The sequence below is a fragment of the Glycine max genome, chromosome 13 (assembly GCF_000004515.6).
Source record: "Glycine max cultivar Williams 82 chromosome 13, Glycine_max_v4.0, whole genome shotgun sequence".
NCBI classification, from domain to species: domain Eukaryota; kingdom Viridiplantae; phylum Streptophyta; class Magnoliopsida; order Fabales; family Fabaceae; genus Glycine; species Glycine max.
This window is the reverse complement of record NC_038249.2, coordinates 32,127,449-32,147,842: the sequence shown is the minus strand read 5'-3', so window position 1 is coordinate 32,147,842 and position 20,394 is coordinate 32,127,449. Positions and strand designations below refer to the sequence as shown.

At 31.7% G+C, this 20,394-nt stretch overlaps 2 protein-coding genes across 2 annotated transcripts; both read right to left on the bottom strand.

Annotated features, from left to right (window-relative positions):
- Nucleotides 1-1,979: 1,979 nt before the first annotated feature.
- On the bottom strand, nt 1,980-6,339 carry LOC100777612 (uncharacterized). Its single transcript, XM_006594403.4, has 7 exons — nt 5,755-6,339; nt 5,002-5,151; nt 4,592-4,714; nt 4,309-4,371; nt 3,789-3,905; nt 2,817-3,328; nt 1,980-2,670 (listed from the first exon to the last, which is right to left on the bottom strand). The coding sequence occupies exons 1-7, from the start codon at nt 6,257-6,259 to the stop codon at nt 2,059-2,061; spliced, it is 2,082 nt and encodes a 693-aa protein (XP_006594466.1). The 5' UTR covers nt 6,260-6,339; the 3' UTR covers nt 1,980-2,058.
- A 986-nt stretch (nt 6,340-7,325) lies between these two features.
- Nucleotides 7,326-13,217, bottom strand: LOC100777100 (uncharacterized). The gene is made up of 8 exons (XM_041008270.1): nt 12,915-13,217; nt 11,396-11,794; nt 10,922-11,042; nt 10,131-10,446; nt 9,627-9,699; nt 9,089-9,179; nt 8,915-8,994; nt 7,326-7,672 (listed from the first exon to the last, which is right to left on the bottom strand). The coding sequence occupies exons 1-8, from the start codon at nt 12,972-12,974 to the stop codon at nt 7,538-7,540; spliced, it is 1,275 nt and encodes a 424-aa protein (XP_040864204.1). The 5' UTR covers nt 12,975-13,217; the 3' UTR covers nt 7,326-7,537.
- Nucleotides 13,218-20,394: the final 7,177 nt, after the last annotated feature.

Genomic DNA, 20,394 nt, shown 5'->3' with positions numbered 1-20,394 from the left:
CCGTTGGGATTTGAGAGATAATATTCACGGAGAGAGAAAAAGGAATCACTCCAAGAATCACACCAAGACAGTACAAGTGGAGGCTTCAATCCCTTCTCTGACTCTTTGACGTTTGGAAACTCTTTCGGAGCAGGTAAAGGAAAAAAATGGAGGAATCACAGAGATCGTTAAAGATGTCGCTATCGCTGCCGGAAGACACGTGAGTCCACCTAGAGGTAAGGGATGAGTTATTCATAATTGAGGATTAGTGAGAACATGTGTAAGGATCTTTAGAGATATCAATTAGAATGAGTTTTAGGGTATTTTTGTAATTTTCATTTTATCCTTATAATTATTACAGCGAATTATATGTTTGATGAATCAGTTGATGTCCCAATGAGAAATTGCTGTGAGATTGATGTGTTCTTGTGTTGAGTGTGAACCCCTTAGAAAAATTAAACTCTTTTTATTAACGTAAATTATATTTTAAATAATATTATTCAATGACTTATTTTATACAAATTATTATCTTGTTCTAATTTTTCTACGACGATGATCAACATGTTATGTGTATATAATTATTGCAATACTAGAATAACAAATTAAAGAAAATTGTAAGGTTAATGCCTAGTGATAATTTCTTTTTATGTAATATTAAATTAATTGTTATAGAAATTCTTTGATTAAAAACAATGTAGTTTAATTTACTATATACATATACATATATATGTTTTGTATCATGCAAATATTATTATTGTGTGATGTGTATATGAGTTATAAGGTGTAATAAGTTATTATAATGGTATTATAATATCATTGTGAAGATTTAGTACAAAGTTGAATGTGTCAATTTGCGAGATACATGTAAAAATGATATGGCTGACGTGATATTATGAGATTTTAAATTGTGGGCATGATATTTGATTGTGAATAAGTGTGTGTATTTGACACTTGATGTGACTAATTATATTGTGAGCTATGAATTATACAATAACCCGACCAGTGTTATCTTGAGAAAAGCGTTGATGCGCAGTGTTTAAGAGAAAGTGTAGGTTTCCTATTTAGGAACCAGTGTTAAATTGTAGCGCAATATGTTGTACGTGTTTAAAACATGAGTGTGAGATCGTGGGTATCGTATAATTCACAAGCAGTGTCTGTGTGCTAAAATGATTTTAGGGGTTGGACTTGAATCAGGAGGGAGAGACCCTGACGAACTTTTCGGAGTGTAGGCCTTGGGGGTCATCGGATTTAAGTGCTCCTTTAAGCCTATGCTGATCCCATATGGTTGGAACATTCTCGCAAAACATCGTGACCCTGACTGGTCTCCCTATGATCTTACTTAGTGAGAGTGACCTGACAAACCCATTGTGTGGTGTGTCTTGTTATGTACTCCTAAGCGCCCGAGGGTGGTTTTTCCCTGACATGGTACCACATTGCATATAGGCTTAAGTCTTAGCATAACTGTCTCATGCGCTTGCTAATTGTTTATTATGAAATTTATGTGTTATTATGTCTTGATCAGAGCGTGTGATTCTTGTGTAATGCGATTGATGATTGAAAAGTGTGATTAATGGATGAAAAGTGAACTTTGAATGACAAAGTGACAGAATTACGTGTAAGTAAATTTTATTTGGTTTATATGATATGTATATCTAGTTGTCTTGTTTCTCTATTAGTTAGGAATGTGAGAACTCACTCCCCTGTGTTGTTTGTATTTGGATCCTATGATGATCTTGAACTTTGTGTTCGGGGGGCAGATGACTAGGTGAATTACTTTAAGGAATCTTGTGCTGAAGAACGTCGAGACACAACGCTATGATAGGATGTGACATTAGGGTATAAGGTTTTATATTAATTGTATGAAGTCTTAGACAACCTTGTTTGAACCAAAATGACTTTATTATTTATTTGAACAATTTGAATATGATGCAGAAGAAAGTGAATGTGAGTCTTTTATTCCTTTGAAAGACTTGTATTTAAAAATGTAAAAAAAAAAATACTTTTAATTAATATTTGAAATTTTATTCCTTTGTTAGAATATATGTGAGGGGTAGATGGTGTCATAGACAACAACTTGAGCTAATGATGATGTGATTTATAGCTGCGCTGAGGAACCTTCCTTATCATAGCCAAGGACAGATCAAAGTAGAGAGGAAGTTGAACAAATGCAAAAAATGACACAGGCAAACACGTAGCAACATATATGGGATAAACTGCAAACTTCAGCTCGTCTTCAACGATGAAGAAATGTCCTGCACAGAATGAGACCAAGACAGATGCTATAGATGTGAAGAGTGTGGTCAATCCCAGAAGAAGCTTTCTCGGCAAGTCCATAGCGAAATCCTTTTCTTGGAACCGAGATGTGAGTATTGAGAGGAACAAAACAAGGGCAGTGACAGAGGAACAAAGTGCAACAAGTGATGCTACGGCGAAGATGTTGAAAGCCAGTCTTCCTTGAAACAATGGATAACCTGTGTTTTGATTCGGACCGCCTGGTACAGCTGTTGAGGTTGTGAATGCAACGGTTGCAACAAGTGCTGCTACCAACGAGCATGATTCTGAGGTTTTGGACAGCCATTTACCACCTTCCTTTGTGAGTCTCTCGTGTGTACTTATGAATACCTGCTTCGCTGTTTGCCCGTTCTCGTTGTAACGTTCATAGAAATTTGGTGGCATGGAGTTCTTAACTAGCTGAAAAATATAATTATTATAGAATTTATGACGTGATATGAAGAGAGATAAAAAAAAATAAGAGATGTTGGTGGAGTGTTTAAAAGGGAAAGGTGTTCATGTATCACCACTCTTTTATAAAATTGTTGGGAGGAGAGAATGTTGACCTTATACCACTTGTATTCCCACTGCATTTGCAATGCAGCACCAGGGACACGCCATGGCTTATAACTCCTATAGGTGGCAGCAAGATGCAAAGCACTGTTCCCTTGGTTATCCACTTGACGAAATGCAGTCTCTTTAATCATGCTCCTCTCATTCAACAAGCTGTAAACATGAGGTTGCCTGTTCTCTATGGCCAGAAGAACAACATTCTTGTTATCAGCGTCCACGTCATGGATTGCCACTGGGTCTGTCTCAAGAATCTTCTCAACCATCTCTGCCACTCCCATCTTTGCTGCAATCAAAATAGGTGAATCTGTTCTTCTTATTTTCTGAAAACCTCCTTTCTCCTTACTTTGATTATTACTACTAGTACTACTATTTATGTTACTTGTTCCAGTGTGGTCATGCTTGTACAGGGAAGAAGAACAAGTTCGCTGAATTAGTTCATTCATCACTTGCTTGGCTAGAATGTGTTTCACCTTCTTTCGTTGGATTTTCCCTATCCAAGATGCTCCTGCATCCGAGATCAAAGCCACTCAGCTAAAAGAAAAAGTAATCAATATTCACCATTTTCTACTTTGTCAAGAGTTTCTTTCTCTCAATTAATTTTACATCAAACAATGATATTTTGCAAGAAAAAAAATTCTTTTTACGAGCTTAATATTATGTAATAATAAGTTAAAATAATTTTATATTTCCATTCGATCACAATTTACATTATAACTTATAAGGTAAATATTATAAAAATCAATAAATTTAATATATATAATGATTTGTGATTGGATGAAAGCTTAAAATTATTTTATATTGTTGGTGTATATTTTTTTTAGTTTTTTTTTAAATGTAAAAATAAAAGAAAGTGATAATCCACTTATAAACGCGGTGCGTACGTAGCTTTCATAAGAAAAAATTGATGTTGCACAGACATTTTCTTACTAATTCTTACTAAGAATTATAGATGGCCATGTGCTTACCAAAACCGCAAATGATTAGCAAGATCTTCATCATATGGGTTAGGAATCGGATCGTTGCTCCCCAATTGGGAGGGAACAGGTAGCGTTTCTTTTCCAATTTCTTTGCTTGTTCTTCCTCTGCATAAATAATATACACATTAATTAGGGCATTAACTAATACCTTCTTAAAGTTGACCATGAGTAAGTACTTCCACCAGCAGCTAATGTTAATATATCATGCATGCCACATATATATATAGGTGAAAATATAGAAATAAAACTCTGTATAATTTGGTTAGTAATTCTCTCTCTGTTTTCATGGAGAGAAAACAAAGGGCAGAAAAAAAATTAAATTTAAATTGAAGAAAAAAAACAGAGTATAGAAGATTTTGATTTTTTTTTCTTTCTTAAAAGACAGTTTTTCTTTTCAACCAAACACAAGTCTGTATTTTTACTTTTCTTTTCTTTTTCTGTTTCCTTAGCCAAACATATATAGTAATATAAAAGATGAAATGGAATTTACAAAAAGAGGGAAGATTACCAGATTTTCGGGAGACATTATTCTCTTCATCATTGCTTGCAGCGTTGTCATCTTTTCCAATTGCTGTAACACGGCGTAAAAGATATAGATGCATTAAACTTTTCAGGAAAAAAATTGGTTGAAGAAGATAGGTATAATAAGCAATATGATATAATAAAAATAATAATATATGTTCACAGTGTATGATATATGAAAGTATCCACTATCCACACATCATCACAAAGAGTAGATAGGTATAGAAAATGAAAATTAAGGAGTAAATGAAACAAGATTAACCACGCACAAGTACTCTTCAACAATGATAAGAAGGTGGCGCATGTTTCATAGTTCATAGGGTAGTGATGAGTTGTGTCTGCTTCATTACAACGTATATCATATGTTTCCTCAATCTCATCAACAATCGAACCTGACAAATTGAAACACCGATTATCAGTACTATAATATATATATATATATATATATATATATATATATATATATATATATATATATATATATATATATATATATATATATATATAAACCGTGTATCAAGTGAGCACTACATATAGTTGTTAATGTGAGAAATAATAAGTATTGATGTAGTATATATTTAGACCATTAGATTATATTTTGTCATGTGACTTTAATAAGCGAATAATTATAAAACATGAAGAAAAACAATTTGTTGGAAAGAAAGTTAAATATTCTTACACTTGTAAATAATACTCTGAAGTAACTCCATCCGCGTGCTGCTTTTGAAACAATTAGGCTTCGCTGCAAGAATCTGCAGAGGTGATAACCCGTCCTGGTTTACAGAATTCACAAGGTTTGGGTACAACTCTATTATTTGAAGCGCCAAACCTATCAAAATTCGTTATATACATCTCCATTATAAATATTTACCATAAATAAGTTACTTGTTGAAATAATTTTACTAAATTATTCTTACATTTCATAAATGCATTGCTTATAACTATTGGATGATCAATGGAGATATATAGTTGAATAATTGATAGACACAATACTCAATCATTGGATTGATGTAGTTTATTAGGCGCAAAATTGGAATAAAATTTTTAATATCACATTGAAAACTATCACATCAGTAATATGATTTTTTTTAATATTTAAACATTAGTAATTTTGAAACGGGAAGAGTAAAGGTTAATGGAGACCATAGATACATATATAGACAAATAGTGATTTAGACGGTAGTAATTTCTTAAATTTAATTATATCAATAACTTGTCAATGAGTAATACGTGACAAATCATGATATGACATATTACACGCATGTCTATTTGTCATATAAGCCAAAATTAACATTATATGTCAATGCAGGAAATTATTAGAAAGAACTATTTAGTGTAACACTTAAATCAAAATGAAATTTTAATCTTAGAAGAATCAAACCAAAACTAAACACCATAAGTGTATTTTAGAGTAGTCAATGACAGTACTAACCAAAGTATTCACTAGCGATGGTAGAATGAAGAATGGTATCCCCGTTGCTTTTCCTAACCAACAACGAGCCATCCTCCTCATCATCACGTCTTCTTTGTTGGTTTTCATGGAGACAAAAGAAAGCCTCTCTCTTGCCATGAACAGCTGCCAAGAAAAGAGGGGTCTCACCTTCAACGTTGCGAAAACAAACGAGTTTGGGGTCCCTTTGGGCCATGTTGTGGCACAATTCCACGTTCCCGAGCTGTGCTGAAAGGTGCAAGGGAGTGTTACCCTTTGAGTTTTGCATGCATAAGATGTTGAGAGACACCTCTTTGTCGATGTTATCTAACACACTCTTCACAAAGCAAGTTTGGCCTACATGCACAGCAACGTGTAGCACTGTGTCTTCCACTTTTGTGATCTTAGCTTCCAATGCTCCCGGGTTTTTGTTGTAGGCATCTAATGCCTCTCTCCACTGCCCCTTCACCGCATAGTTAAACAAACTTTCAACGTCCATCTCAGCCATTTACACAAACTATCACGTCTATAAACAATATGTTATGTTACAAGTAAGCTTTCTAAGAGTAATGTAATGAAGCAGATAAGTATTATGTAACCGTTAAATTGAAATGTCATAGGAGACGTGTATATATATATATATATATATATATATGTATAAGTCGTCCAATATTAGCATGCATACTATATATTCTCGTCTTCTTTTTTTTATTTCTCCCAAAAATTGTCTTTTCTTTCAATGTACGATAAGCATTTTCATGTCGATGGAGGAGACTTGGATTCCAATTTACCTATATTTTTAAATTTGTTCTTCTTTTTTTGCCTTTTTTTAACATTGTATTTTATCAAAGATATGTTGTTTTTACTTTTTCTAGTGTGAAATTGGTAAAGGAGGGAAATACATAAAAGATCTACTCGCATTTATACTTTGCTCCCAGTTAGTATAAATTGATGCCTTGCGGCTTGTGCGATTGTTCTTTTACCGACAATGGACTAATTTGACTTGTTCATATGGAAATGTGTATTTATGAAGTTTAGTTGGAGATTTAACCACAAAAAACATAAAATAAAAAACATTTCTTCAGAAAATCATTCATGTCATTCTTACTTGCTGTATATGGGAGTTTTGGAGGTAGTACCTAGTTTGTACAAAATACCAATTTTTTAATAGGCTTGTAACATTACAGACATAATACTTGAAATACAAATACAAATACCAATCATCATATCTGACGATTTTTTTAGTCTTCTTTTCATAACAATGATACTTACTCTTGTATGCCGATTTTCGTTCTTTATTTTCAAAAATAAAAATGAGAAAATTGTAAAAATTAATAATGTTAACCGTTAGAAAATAAGTATTTTTTTGCTCTCATCTAGCATTGGTAACTTAAACCAATGAAAAATGGAACCAGACGAGAGTGCCTTGTTTAGAAGCAGTGAATAATTTTTAATTTATTTCACTAAATAATTCGCTTAGTTTTTGTTGCTTCTTAACTTTATCTCAAGTAACAATAGCAAGGAAGGAGGATTTTTTTGTTGCTTCTTAACTTTTTTTACAGAGAATTATTCAGTGAAATAAATTTAGAATTTCATAGAAAAAAAATGTTAAAAGATTCTGCTTCTCTTGCTCTCTTGCATATACACTTCATGATATTTATTTCGCAAAAAAAAAAATATACTACATGGTAGTGGTATTGATTGACAAACACAAGGTTCATGATAAACATCGTGGCAGGTCATCATATCAGTAGATACGATGAAGTTGTTTCCCTTGTGAGGAGATTCATACTGGGTTATCAACATGAGAAACCTGAAGCCTCCAAGTAACAAACTGGATATACGCATAGTTGATGCCCATAGCAACTCCAAAACCCAAAACTGATGAAAGTAGTATGGCATATATGGCCGTCAAATGCAACTGCAACAAAAGCACAAATCTTTAGCATATTTGAGTCATTCAAGTAATCAACTAAGGAGCCAGGATGTATAGTTTTTCAATTACAAAGGAAACAAAACTGTTACTTGTTAATGCAAGACGCAGGAGGAGGCTACATGAAATAAAACAGAAATAATAAGACCATTTTTGAATGAATTTCTCCACAAGTACTTATAAGAGAAAAAAAAAAGTAAAATAAAATAAATTTCTCTCACAAGCTAAGCTAAAATTAGCTTATACATAAGCTAATTTGTAGAAGTTGTCTCATTTAGCCTCTCCCAAAAGCTAATTTTTGCTTATGCATAAGCTAGTTTTTTGCTTATGGAAGAAACTTATTTCATTTTTTTTCCTTATTTTTTTTCTTCTATAAGAACTTATTAAGAAGTTTATCCAAACATAATACATACTGACAGACTGCTATATCTACTACTAGTCACATCATCTATATTCCTTCCACAAATTATTTTTCCATTTGGTTAGCAAATTGTAAGGCTTTTTCTTCCCTGGTATTTTTTTTTTAAACGGAAGCATACACTTCCTGCCTTCCCATTTGCATTCATATTTCTAATGTCCACCTTCACACAGTAGCCCCTTGGGCTTGCCTGAAGTTAATTTATTTTAGAAGAATGGGGGGAGGCTGATTGAATTCCAGACCACTTGGTTTTGAAGGATTTGATATGATATGATGAATTGAAAATGAACTAGGTCCAATTCAACCACAAAATCTAACTCAAGGAAGACAGGGGTTGCCAAGCCCTACAGGGAATACTTTGACCATATTTTTAACCTGCACGAGATATCTTAACATGCTCTGTTAATGTCTTAGAGTATGAAGTTTGCAGGATTTGACATTTACGGTTGATCCAACATCACAACTGGACAGTGGACAAGATCTGATACCACAGTAGAAATAAATTGGACTTAACTACAAAAGCTAATTCAAGGGAGGTGGAGGGGATTTTCCAAGGCTTATAAGAAGAGCTTTAACCAGTGACCATCTAGGCAGTGTGAGACATCTTAACACTTCTATTCTGGAAAAAACACATAGGATGGTGTGTGTATGCAGCAGATACATGAAAAGTTGTAACTTGCAACTGAGGCAGAAGTAACAGATTAATCAAGGCAGTTATTAATATGAAAATCTTAATAGTCATTAGTAGGCATTTGATTCATCTGGCATCAATCCTGGGAAATGAACTGGGAATTTTTTAAATTCATACTCACCATAGTATAAAATAGATGCACGGTTAAAGCCACAAGGGCAAACTCAAGAGCAGCATATGTCCATATATACTCTTTAATTGCTGCAAACAGCATAAGTAAACATTCAATTAAAATTCAAAGAAAAATCATTCTGTGACAAAAAAAAAAAAAAAAGTTCTGTTATAGAGGTTATACGTAGGATAACTGCAAAAATGGAAGCTAGGAGGCCCAACGTAAAGGCAAATGGTGATGCTATAATAATCGCTTGAGTCTTCAATTCAGGAAGCTACAACATGGAACAAGCAACATATAAATCAATTATGCTTGAACACCGAAATATCTGAAAAAGAAAGAAAAGTTAATAACATCTCCGAACAATAAACACTATGACAATACCTCCTCTGAGCCTACTGGGGAAGGGGTATTATACAATTGTAGTTATGCATGGGTAGTTACTGCTTATTTTTCTGTTCCCCCCCCCCCCCCCCCTGCCCCCCCAACAATCTATAGTAAAATACACTTGTACTGTGAATGCATCATGTTAAATATATATGGGAAACATGTAATAAGCTTTGTTCTTGGCTATATTCTATATCTGTGAACTCTATGCTTTAAAGGAACCTAATGGGTTAAAAGATCAAGAAATGTCAGAAAGTAAGAATAACACACAAGGTAGTTCTTTGAAGATGGATGTTATTATCCAGAAGTCTTTTGTCAAAGGAAATAGGCATACCAGTAGCTGTTCAAGGAAGAAAAAGTAGCATATTGTGCTGATCAGGACAAGCACCACAAAGTCTTGCCAAGCGCTGCAAAAAAAACGAAATTTACTCGTCAATTTAGTTGAAAAATACTAAAATATAGGAGTATCAAATACTTGAAAATAGAATAACTCGTCAATTTACTCCAAATAAGTTTCCCAAAGTCAAACTTTATTAGCAGCAGTATTGTTGTATTAATAATGAATTAAGAATATTGCATAAGACAAATAAAAGATGAACTGGATTCCTAACGGCACATATATTGAAAATTTTGTACAAGTTATATGCTAGAAAGACACCTATAATCAGTTATACCTCAAATGTCCATGGTACAACAACAAGAGCCTTATCCCACTACACAAGGTAGGCTACATGAATGACACAATGCCATTAGGCTCGGTTAAAGACACTTAAAGTGTCCATGGTAAAGAATGAAAAATAATGGATTACTTAATTTGAGAAATTGGTTTTCAAATTACCTTATTGACTCTGGATGTAGGTTCTGCTGACCTTGCAGCTGTCTGTTTTCTCTTTGAACAGAGCTAGTCACACGAAGCAAAGTTACAGGTAAATTCTGAACCTCTAGCCTACATACATCACATTTCTTATCTCCTTTTGTGCTAAACCATTTAACTAAACATTCTTCATGCACCAATCTCAGGTCACCTTTGCAACTGCATTCCATTTTAAAGGTATTCCTTTCATCACATACATCAAAACATATCCTGCACACTGCTTCCTCTTCAGGAATTTCTTCATCGGCAGTAACTTCTACTGGCACAGGAGTTATTTGATCTGATTGGCCAAGTATAGAAAGCTCCTATAAGATTAAAATGTGATGATATACATGCTAACATGTAAAGTAATTCAAGTGTTAATTACACATCAAAAGTTAAGAAAAAATAACAAACTAGTCTGGCATTTTGTCTATTGCCAACATACAACATTTTCAAACTTTGCCCGCTGATCAAGATAATTTCTACCCAATTGAATGATTATGATTAGGTGTCTAACCATTGACTTGATGATTTGTTTATGATAAAAATCAATTATATGAAAACCTTTACATCAAATACTCTACTTAAGAGACTTTTAAATTCAATTCCATGAAACAAACTGACATGGTGATGAGGAGAAACCCCATCCTAGGTGGGCTAGTAACAAATTTCAACCTTGGAACAAAGATTAGATTTTCTTCAAGCTTATGAACTTAAAAACAAAAAAAAAGTAGGACTATGAAACTGGAATACTAGTTTATGATATAACATACCATCATTTGACTCTTGTTGCTCCTGTTCGCTACGGGTAGAAAAAGAGACAGATCTTACAATAACAACATTTCGCCCGGGTACAGAAAGGGACCTTGAAACCTTAGAACAATCAACATCTTTCTGCGTACAAATAATAGTCATTAATTTTCTTTACTTTAAAAGATTTTGATGCCTTTGATGCAACTATGCGTATGAAATATGCTTTAGAAGAAACTAAACATGAGTTTGAACTTCAAGCTTTCCAAAATACATTGTTGAAAATCTCACATCTGAATCCGATTAGTTTCATCTTTCCCTTTTTGGTGGAGGCATATATTCAGTTTCTTCCATAGCAGGTTGAACACAATATACCGAGTGTAATATAACATTTAAACATGATTCAACTTTTTCTATGGCCCCAGGTACAGTTAGGATAACATTTCATCTAAAAAATCAATAAATAAGGCAACTCAATGAAGTAGAAGATAACTCACATGAGGCTTAGTCTGTTCATTATATGCCCTTGCAGAAATGGGCGTAGAAACTGAAGGAGACAGATTTGATGCAGGTGTAACAGGAAGAGAAGTACATCTTTTCCATGCAATTTCAGATATGGAGGCCATATTAGGACTGTCTGCAGCTGTCTTGGGGTCTGAATTAAGGAGGGAACTTCTTTCGCCATCTGCTACATTTCCTTTTCTTTTGAAGCTCAAGGCCCGCAAGAAGCCTCTTGATGATGAAATCCCTTTACCGAAACTTTGAGAATGATCCAGAACCCTTACACCACTAGTGCTGCCAAACCCTGTAGGTCTAGGGGGAACTTGAAGTGAAATATCAGGGCGCCTACCACCTGGTCCACCGTCTGAAACTTCTTTGTTTCGCTGGGGGACAGCCTGCATGTAATAAGGACAGTTTAACAAAAACTTGTTTAGTCCCAGGCTCCCAGCAGTTTGGCATAATGTGTCAAAGAACAGCAGATAATATAGCAATAAATACTTAAATGCAATAATTAAAATGCAAGCACGTCAAAAGATTGCATATGCCTAGTGCAATAATTAAAAAGTAAGCACATCAAAAGATTGCACTCAAATCTAATTCAATGATGAATAACTAATCATCCTCAACAAGCTGATCAATATTAGAAGTCCTCATTTCACACATAGGATCAAGAATTGAATCAAGCACTTAAGCCAATGGAACTAGCAAAATCAATAAATCTCTCTACAGCAACGGTGAAAACAAACACAGCGAGATGTCACATAAAGTTAAGAAGAATAAGGACATGATCCAGAACCCTTTTTACAAACTACATTATCAGTTAGAGCAAAAAGCTGAAGCATCAACTTCAAGGACCTACAGAAACCCATACATTTGCAATGCCTACAAACTAAAATCAAAATTTTTCTCACCAACAGTTCGTGGCTAAATTGTATCTGCGCTATAAAACAATGACATGCATGGCCCTTTTCCCTCATCTTCTCCTTTACCCTCTTATAATTGAAAGAACAAAGCCAACTTGTGGTAGTTTTTCATGCTCTCATCAGAATCAGAAAAGATAGCCAGTTAAACATGGATTAATGTTCAATTCAACCTCAGCCCACAGTAACTAGGGAAGAGAAGATTCATATCCACATCCAACTACATTCTAAATATTGAAACTGAGACACAATTAATGAAAACAATTAAAAACGTGGGCTTTTTCAGGAACAGTCGTGAGTAGACACGGAATAAGCTAAAATTATAATCCCTTTAAAATCAATTGGATCAAAATCAAACACATATAACAGTGTCTAGAAAATCAAAATGCCAGTCACTGCATGGCATGCCCATCAAAAGACATGACTGAGAAACTAATAGAGAGATAATAATCCAGTGCTGATATGAGGAATCAAAATGAAAATGAAAAAGGGGTTAAAAAGAAGAGTTGTAAAATCAAATGGATAAAGCCAAAGCGGAAAAAAGTAAAGTGGAAAAGCAAAGAGCTTCTTCGCTTGTTTAAGATGAAAAGCTCACCTGATGGGAAATTTCAGGAGCTTCTTCATCAGTGAGTGATGATGCTTGTGGCGCTTGCATTATAGCTAGCTAGTTACAAAGATCGACAAGCGCAAAGTGAGGGAAAAAACCAAAGAGAAAAGGCATAAGAGGAAAAAAATAAAAAGGAAAGAGAGAAAGAAGAGAAAGTGAAGGGAATAGAATCCAACAAAGATTGAACAAAAAAGAATCAAGCAAACTGTTGAAGACCGTGGATCGTCGTGTAAATTATTTTACATTGTATATCTAGAATTTTAATGTTATTATATTATTGTTTGAGTCTTGGAAGAGATAATAGGTGAAGGAGAAGGTATTTAACATGTTTTTTTTTTCGTCTATGGATGTATCCTAATCCAACACTAAGTCATAAACAAATTTTATTCATGTGACTATCTCTATCTTAAATAATTAAAAACAATTATCTTGTTAAACATATATGCACAATATATACTTACACCATTATAATAACTCTTAACATGTTTTTATTTAGTAATATATGACTATATCTTAAACAATATCATTTGAAAAAAATATATGTAAGAAAAACATTACTTGAGTTTATATTACGGGTGTTTATGGATGCAGGTTATTCATGAACTCAAATTAACTCAAATTGACCCAAACAATTTGGGTTGGGTCATTTATGTATTTAGATTAAAAATGAATCGAACCAATCAAAACTGTTCATGTACAGATTAAGTAGTGAATTTAGATTTATAAATATGTTGATCTAAACCGTAAACCGTTAATTAAAATATAAATTTTATTATATATATATATATTAAAAACTAAAAAAAAAATAGGATGTGGTGAAAAAAATGAGTTAGAAAGGTATTTTGAAGATGATGTTGAAGATAATCACTCTGAATTTGACATTTTGAATTAATGGAAATTAAAAATATCCAAATATTATATTTTTTTCATGTATGGCTAGAGATATATTAATCATTTATGCATCTGTATCATGTGAATAAGCATTTAGTATAGGGGTAGAATTCTAGAGTCATCTTGCCATACTTGAGTCCCACTACTATTAAAGCTTTCATTTGTGTCCAAAATTGGCTTAAATCTGCTAAGAAAAATGTTAATGACTTGCAAGTTGAAATAAATATAACAGAAAAGATTGAATTAGGTGTGTAATCTCTTATTTCATTTTTTATATTGTATAAAATATTAATTAATTTTTGTGCTAATGGGATTATGTTTAAATTTGTAGAGGTGTTTGGTTTGACTTTAAATATTGTTAATATTGAGACTCAAAGGATTGAAACTTAAAGTATTGAGACTACTAGGGTTGAAACTTAAAATATTTTCAGGTACATTTTTATTTATTTCACCTTTTTTCATATTTATTTTTTCTATTATAATATTAATGGAACATATTTTGTTCATTTGTTTGAGCAAATTTGATGGTAGTAAATCTGATTGGTGTAAAACTTATTACAAGAAATTAATTTGTAGAAAATAGTTGTGATTCAGACTATTTTAGTAAATCTTGTTGAAAAATATTTTATTTTAATTTGTATTAGTTTATCTTGGAAACTATGTTGATGGAATTAAATGAATCAATTTTATTATTGTTAGACATTTAATAATATTGTGTTAATTGTATTGAATATTTGGATAAATCATTATATAAAATATTAGTTATAAAAAAAATCAAATTCAAATGGGTAAGACGTTGGTGCGAACCGAACCAAACAATTTATGAATGAGTTGAGTTTCAAAAAAAAATTGTAAAAACTGAATCGAACAAAATCAATCAAATTTGATTGAATTGGATCTTAAATTTGACCAAAATTAACTCAAGTCTATCAGCGAATATCCCTAGTCTACTTATTAAATTGAGATGCAAATGACACAGGAGTCTGATGGTAAAAAATAAAGTTTATTTAACAAATATATAAATATTAAATTATATATAAAAAAAATTTTATTGTGTATTTTTAAAAACAATCTAAACATATATAATGGAAAAGTATATTTATAGAATCAAATAAGTATTTCTTTTAAAATAAGATTAATTTATTAGTTTCATATATCATCAAGATTTTTATATATTTATTATAAAATTTTGTGTTAATGACAAAATTTTACTATAAAATCTTATTAATTATGATTTAAAAAATACAAAATGAATTATGCTACTCATTAATAATTATGATAATGATTGAAGCAGAATTAATTTCCAGATTTTTTTTGCAAGAATTTCCAGATTGTTAAAAGAAAAATAAAAAAAAAATATGTTCTTGCGTCTCACTTTTTTAAAAAAAAATCAACAAAAATATTTATTAATTAAATTGCACTAGTAGTACCTAAATACAGAATACAGAAACAGAGCACTGTCAATGGTTATTACATATTTAATATGTGTTGATATAAATACTCTATAACCACACGCTGTACTCAGTGGAATGACAAATTACAAGAACTTTTTTTTTTCCAATTACCAACCGTTTCTAGACATGGCAAGAAAATTCGTACCCGTGGGTACCCGTTCGAATCCGTCCCGACTTTGACGGGTAATATCTGAGTTGATCGGGTATGGGTTCGGGTTCGAGTTTTCCCCGATAACCAAAAGTCGGGTACGAGTACGGATATGGGATTACTAGACCCGTCCCAAACCCGAACCCACCCCGTCACTTAAAATCTTTAGAATTTTTGTATAATTTAATCAAAAGGCATATCATTTTTATTACTAGTTAATTTTATTTTAGAATTTTTACATAATTTAATATTATTTTCTTAACTATTTACGTAGACACACGCGTTATAATAAATTTATTGATATATAAGTAGTTAAAAATAAATGTTTAACAATCAATTTATTTTTTTCTAAAATCAAATATTTAATATTTTTTTACAAAAAAAAAATATTTTTCTAGTGTGTGGAACGGGATTGGGGATACCCGACAGGTACCCGACGGGTAGGGAGATGGGACAATAAACTCAAATTCGTCGGATATCGGGTACGGGTATGGGGATATGTTGAGGAGTCGAGGTAAGGAATTTGAGAGACAATACCTATATCCAACCCGCCCCATTGCCATGTATAACCGTTTCATTCCCCATCCAAGCTTACCCCTGATCACCAATTAAATTACAAAGAAATGAACCTTTTTGTTCTTGCGCCTCACTAAGACAAGAAAAACTAAAAAATATAGGAATATTATTATTATTATCCATAACACAATGTTCATGATGACCTTTAAATCTTAACAAATAAGGCATCAAATAGCATGTTAGAGACTAGAGAGATTCACAAAAGTTCAACTTAGAAGATTATTACAAATAATTCATCCAATTAAAATTATGCAACTAGCCCCTCAATAATAAATATCAGAAAATCTTTTTGAAGAGATACTCACTAATCAAGATTTTAGACGCTTTCTGTGTCTTTATTAATAAAGAGTCGAGAGTACTTGAGGAATTAATTTTATAGAAATACTTATAGGGATACTTTTATAAAAGATAAAAAAAAAAATGAAGCTTCACTGTGACAGAGTAGAAAAGGCAGAGGAGTTTCGTGTGTCCGGTTCGTTGTCCGGTCTGAAAAATCCGGTTCAATGTCCGGTCCTGGAAGGAAGATGAGAAGCAAAAGCCATCGAGTGATACACGTTCCACTTTGTTCTATTTTGCGAGGACTCGCTGGCATGTGAGATTATGTTCATAAATAGATTGGAATTAAATTGTAACGTCAATTGTAGGCATAACATTATTTAATTCTATTTGTCACTTTGTTAATAACTTAGAGAATTAAGTCTCAATTTTAATACTTCTTACACCTATAATAGTAACAATAATCCAACATAAATTAACTATTACTGTGACATTGATTGATGTTGTTCTTTGCGTGTTGCTTCCGAGTTGCTTCCAATTTATTATTTGTGTTCCCCAGTCTTGCAAGTCCACCAGGATTTCAGTTTCTTGGGAGAAAAAAAGCTAATTTCATTGACGAATGAAGGACTATAATTGAACTGGGTAAGGTATGGTTAATGTGCTTCAATAGATTATTCATCTATATAAAAGAATAATTTGTCAAAAAGTGATATCTTATATGGTTGAGACTTATGCTTCTTTTTTAAAATATTTTTTTTATGTTGATTATTAATATGATATCATACTATGACAATATGCTATTACTTATGTACGATGTTTGACCGAGAGTGCCCATAAGGGCTGTAGGGACCAATGTCAATAAGACATGTGAAGAAGACTACTAGCAAAATAATTCACGAGATGTTACTGCACATGGACGACAAGAATTGAAGTGACAGAGGTTGTAACTTATCTACCTTTGTCTCTATTTTTCTTCTCCCTTATACATCACTCCTTATGGCTTTTGTGTTTGAATTATTTTGCTGATCAGTGTGTGATACAGTGGCAGAGTTGAAAAAGGACAATAATCTTCCTTGTGAATTGTTTATCTTTCATTTGGAAGACAATTTGAGTTGGAAGCTCAGATTTTGTTTCAATGCAGCTTGAACTAGGTGAAAAATTACAGTTTGGCTATATAATATTTCACTGGTGTACTAATATTTTTGTTGTTTGTTTGTCTTCTTTCATGAAGCCCCTTTTTTTTAATCTTTACAACTTAAGAGCTTTGTTTACTAAAAAAGCTCTTAGAGTTTACATATTGATAAAAGTAGAAATTTAATTCCATGTCTAGATCGAATCAAATCCAATGTGGTGGGAAGTTAAAATAAACCTGAGTTTGAAAGAATATCAACTTTTCATGCCAGAGAAAGGAGAGATGAAGTCATCCAATCAATTTAGATAGGAAATATCATAAATAATCTTCTGTTGTGGCAGTGAATACAATCAGAGACACACCTTTTATGACTCCAAAGAATGATCAAACAAAGAATGACATGAACACAATCCCCGTGGATGATATAGAAAGTAGATAGGACTTCAGTATGGAAAACTAGCAAAAACTTATTTGAATGTTGCAGTGTGAAAGCTTCGAGTGAAGCATGCCATAACATAGAGAAATTACTTGCATTTCTATAAGATTACGAGGCACTGATTTAGTTTAAAGAAGACATGATATTAATGATTTAAATTTTATTTTGATTATTACTCTGAGTCTACCGATCCCTTAAATTGTTTGAACTAAATTTTTAGGTAGGGAGGTGTTTATTATAACAATATGACAATATGAATTGTGCCTACTTGATTTCAATACTAGATATTTTACTAAGGTGGGTCCATACATAACATAGATTTATTGTAATAATATTTAGTTTTGATATTTTTAAAGAGACAAAAAAGAAATAAGAATGAAAAGTCAATTAATATACTTCAAAAGGTTATATCATTTTGAGTTAAAATATGATATTTAATGTTGCACATGAAAAATGTGCTTCAGTTTTTTTCAAGACAAAACATACATAAAAAGTCTACATATTACTTGGACAAAAGTTTTGATAAGTACATCTAACTCTAAACATTCATGTTTTATTAATTCTTTTATATTTTTTCTATTTATTTATGCTATACTAACATTAGCATGTTGGATGCTAATATATTATTTCTCTAATTTCTGATTCTAATTTGTACTTCCCAATATAGTATAAAATTTCATAATATATGTTAGATTGAAGATGAACTTACTATTGTAGTTCTATGGAAGAAGCTTGAAGACTCACACTCTCTTTCATTGAAATCCCAAATATAATATAAATCTTTTGGCATTCATCGGAAAAAATAAGGACCTTATCTTCTACTCCAAGGAGACAAGGATCAACGAGTACACAAACATAACCTTTTTTTTATTTTTTAACATCAAATCAGCATGGTATATGATAACTTGGAATACTCTAGGTTTTATGCATTATTGTTCATGCATAACGAAAAGAATTATATGATGTTGTTAATTGCAATAGAATGTCAAGAATATCATATATACTTGATTAGTTTTTGACTTTCTGTCATTAAATTAAATTTGTTCTTATAACTGAAAGATAGAGGTCTATATTAGAAAATGGTAAAAATTAAAACGATATTTTACTTTTTAACTTTAATCTAAACAATTTTAATATTAAAACAAAAAAATATAATGGAGCGACCTGTACGTATGTACAAGTAACTAATTAGTTTGTTTAATTATTTAAATATTTTTTTAAAAAAAAACTTAACTATTATAAATAACTTGATAAGTTATTGTATAAAAAACACTTTTTTACAGAAAAATTGAAATTACTAATGTATAAGAAAAAAAGAAAGCACACATCAAATATTTAAAAGTGAAAACACATACAAAACATGCAATAAAGATAATAATGGAGCATGTGACATTAATGTAATTGGTGACACTATATATTTGTTTTGCATATATATGTATATATTATTTTTCCTCCCTTGCTTTCTTGCATAGTAAAGTGGGGGAAAGTTTTTCTATAATTGTATATTCCTTCCTCTCCTTTTCCTTTCCCTTACTTTGTTGCCGTTGCCTTCCAATTAGAGTGTAGAGTAATCAACCAATCTCGTTTGAGTATAATTGAATTTAGTTTTTTTAAACAATTTATTTATTGTTTTTAGTAAAAAAAAATAGTTAGAAAACGAAACTCCATTAAAAATGAATAAATTTTTTAAAATAAAAAATAGTTATTAACAAAACCTATAAATATTTTATGCTAACAACACAATCTCTCATAAGAAAAAAAATGAGCAATTAAAATTGAAAAAAAGAAGAAGAAGACAGTCTTCCAATTTCCAAACACTTCTTACATCATTAATCTATTGTCTAAACACTTTTAGTTGTGATTTGATTGTGTAGAATGAAAGGGAGAAAAAAGAATTTTAAAAAATATTTAAATTAAAATAATATAGTGAAATAAAGGTGTGAGGCTTACAAACAATTTTGAAAACTTCCTCCTAATTTTTCTATATTTAAAGTCTTATTGCTGAAGCAATTCAGAAAAAAAAAAACTTAAAATATAAATCGGATATCAATCACAAGATTGTTTTCATGATGTGTCATGCTTCGTTTATTCTCAGCCCGACACGGCTCCTCTGGTACATTTGCCACTATCAAGCTCAAGCCTCACACATGATGCTCCATTCAAGCAACAATGCATGACATACAATAAAAATAAAATAAATAAACAAATTATTATTATTATTATTATTATTATTATTATTATTATAATATTATAAAAAGTTTGCACCTGATGAACTTTGGACTCTGGTCATGGACTGTGGCCCATTTACGTCTATTTCAATCAGTTGGACGTTGACACCCGACCTAGCAGCTGAACTCTCTCTGCCCTCTCCAGCTCATATTCAATTTTGTGATTTTAATTATAAAAAAATAGCTTAGTATTTTTTATTAATAAATATTAATTTTTGTTAGTAGAAGGAATTAAATCCACCATTTTTTTTCTTTCTTTTTTAACCATTCAATCAATTTTATATCTCCCAAAAATGATTTAATTATATATATATATATATATATATA

What these genes read in the sequence shown, in the direction of transcription:
- LOC100777612 (XM_006594403.4), bottom strand. Translation starts at nt 6,259, where the DNA reads ATGGCTGAGATGGACGTTGAAAGTTTGTTTAACTATGCGGTGAAGGGG. An exon ending in TCAGAGTATTATTTACAAGT is followed by an intron (nt 4,715 to 5,001) that starts GTAAGAATATTT and finishes TCAATTTGTCAG; the next exon opens with GTTCGATTGTTGATGAGATT. An exon ending in GGGAATACAAGTGGTATAAG is followed by an intron (nt 2,671 to 2,816) that starts GTCAACATTCTC and finishes TATATTTTTCAG; the next exon opens with CTAGTTAAGAACTCCATGCC.
- LOC100777100 (XM_041008270.1), bottom strand. Translation starts at nt 12,974, where the DNA reads ATGCAAGCGCCACAAGCATCATCACTCACTGATGAAGAAGCTCCTGAA. An exon ending in CTACATCCAGAGTCAATAAG is followed by an intron (nt 9,700 to 10,130) that starts GTAATTTGAAAA and finishes TTTTTTTTGCAG; the next exon opens with CGCTTGGCAAGACTTTGTGG. An exon ending in TCTTCCTTGAACAGCTACTG is followed by an intron (nt 9,180 to 9,626) that starts GTATGCCTATTT and finishes TCCATGTTGTAG; the next exon opens with CTTCCTGAATTGAAGACTCA.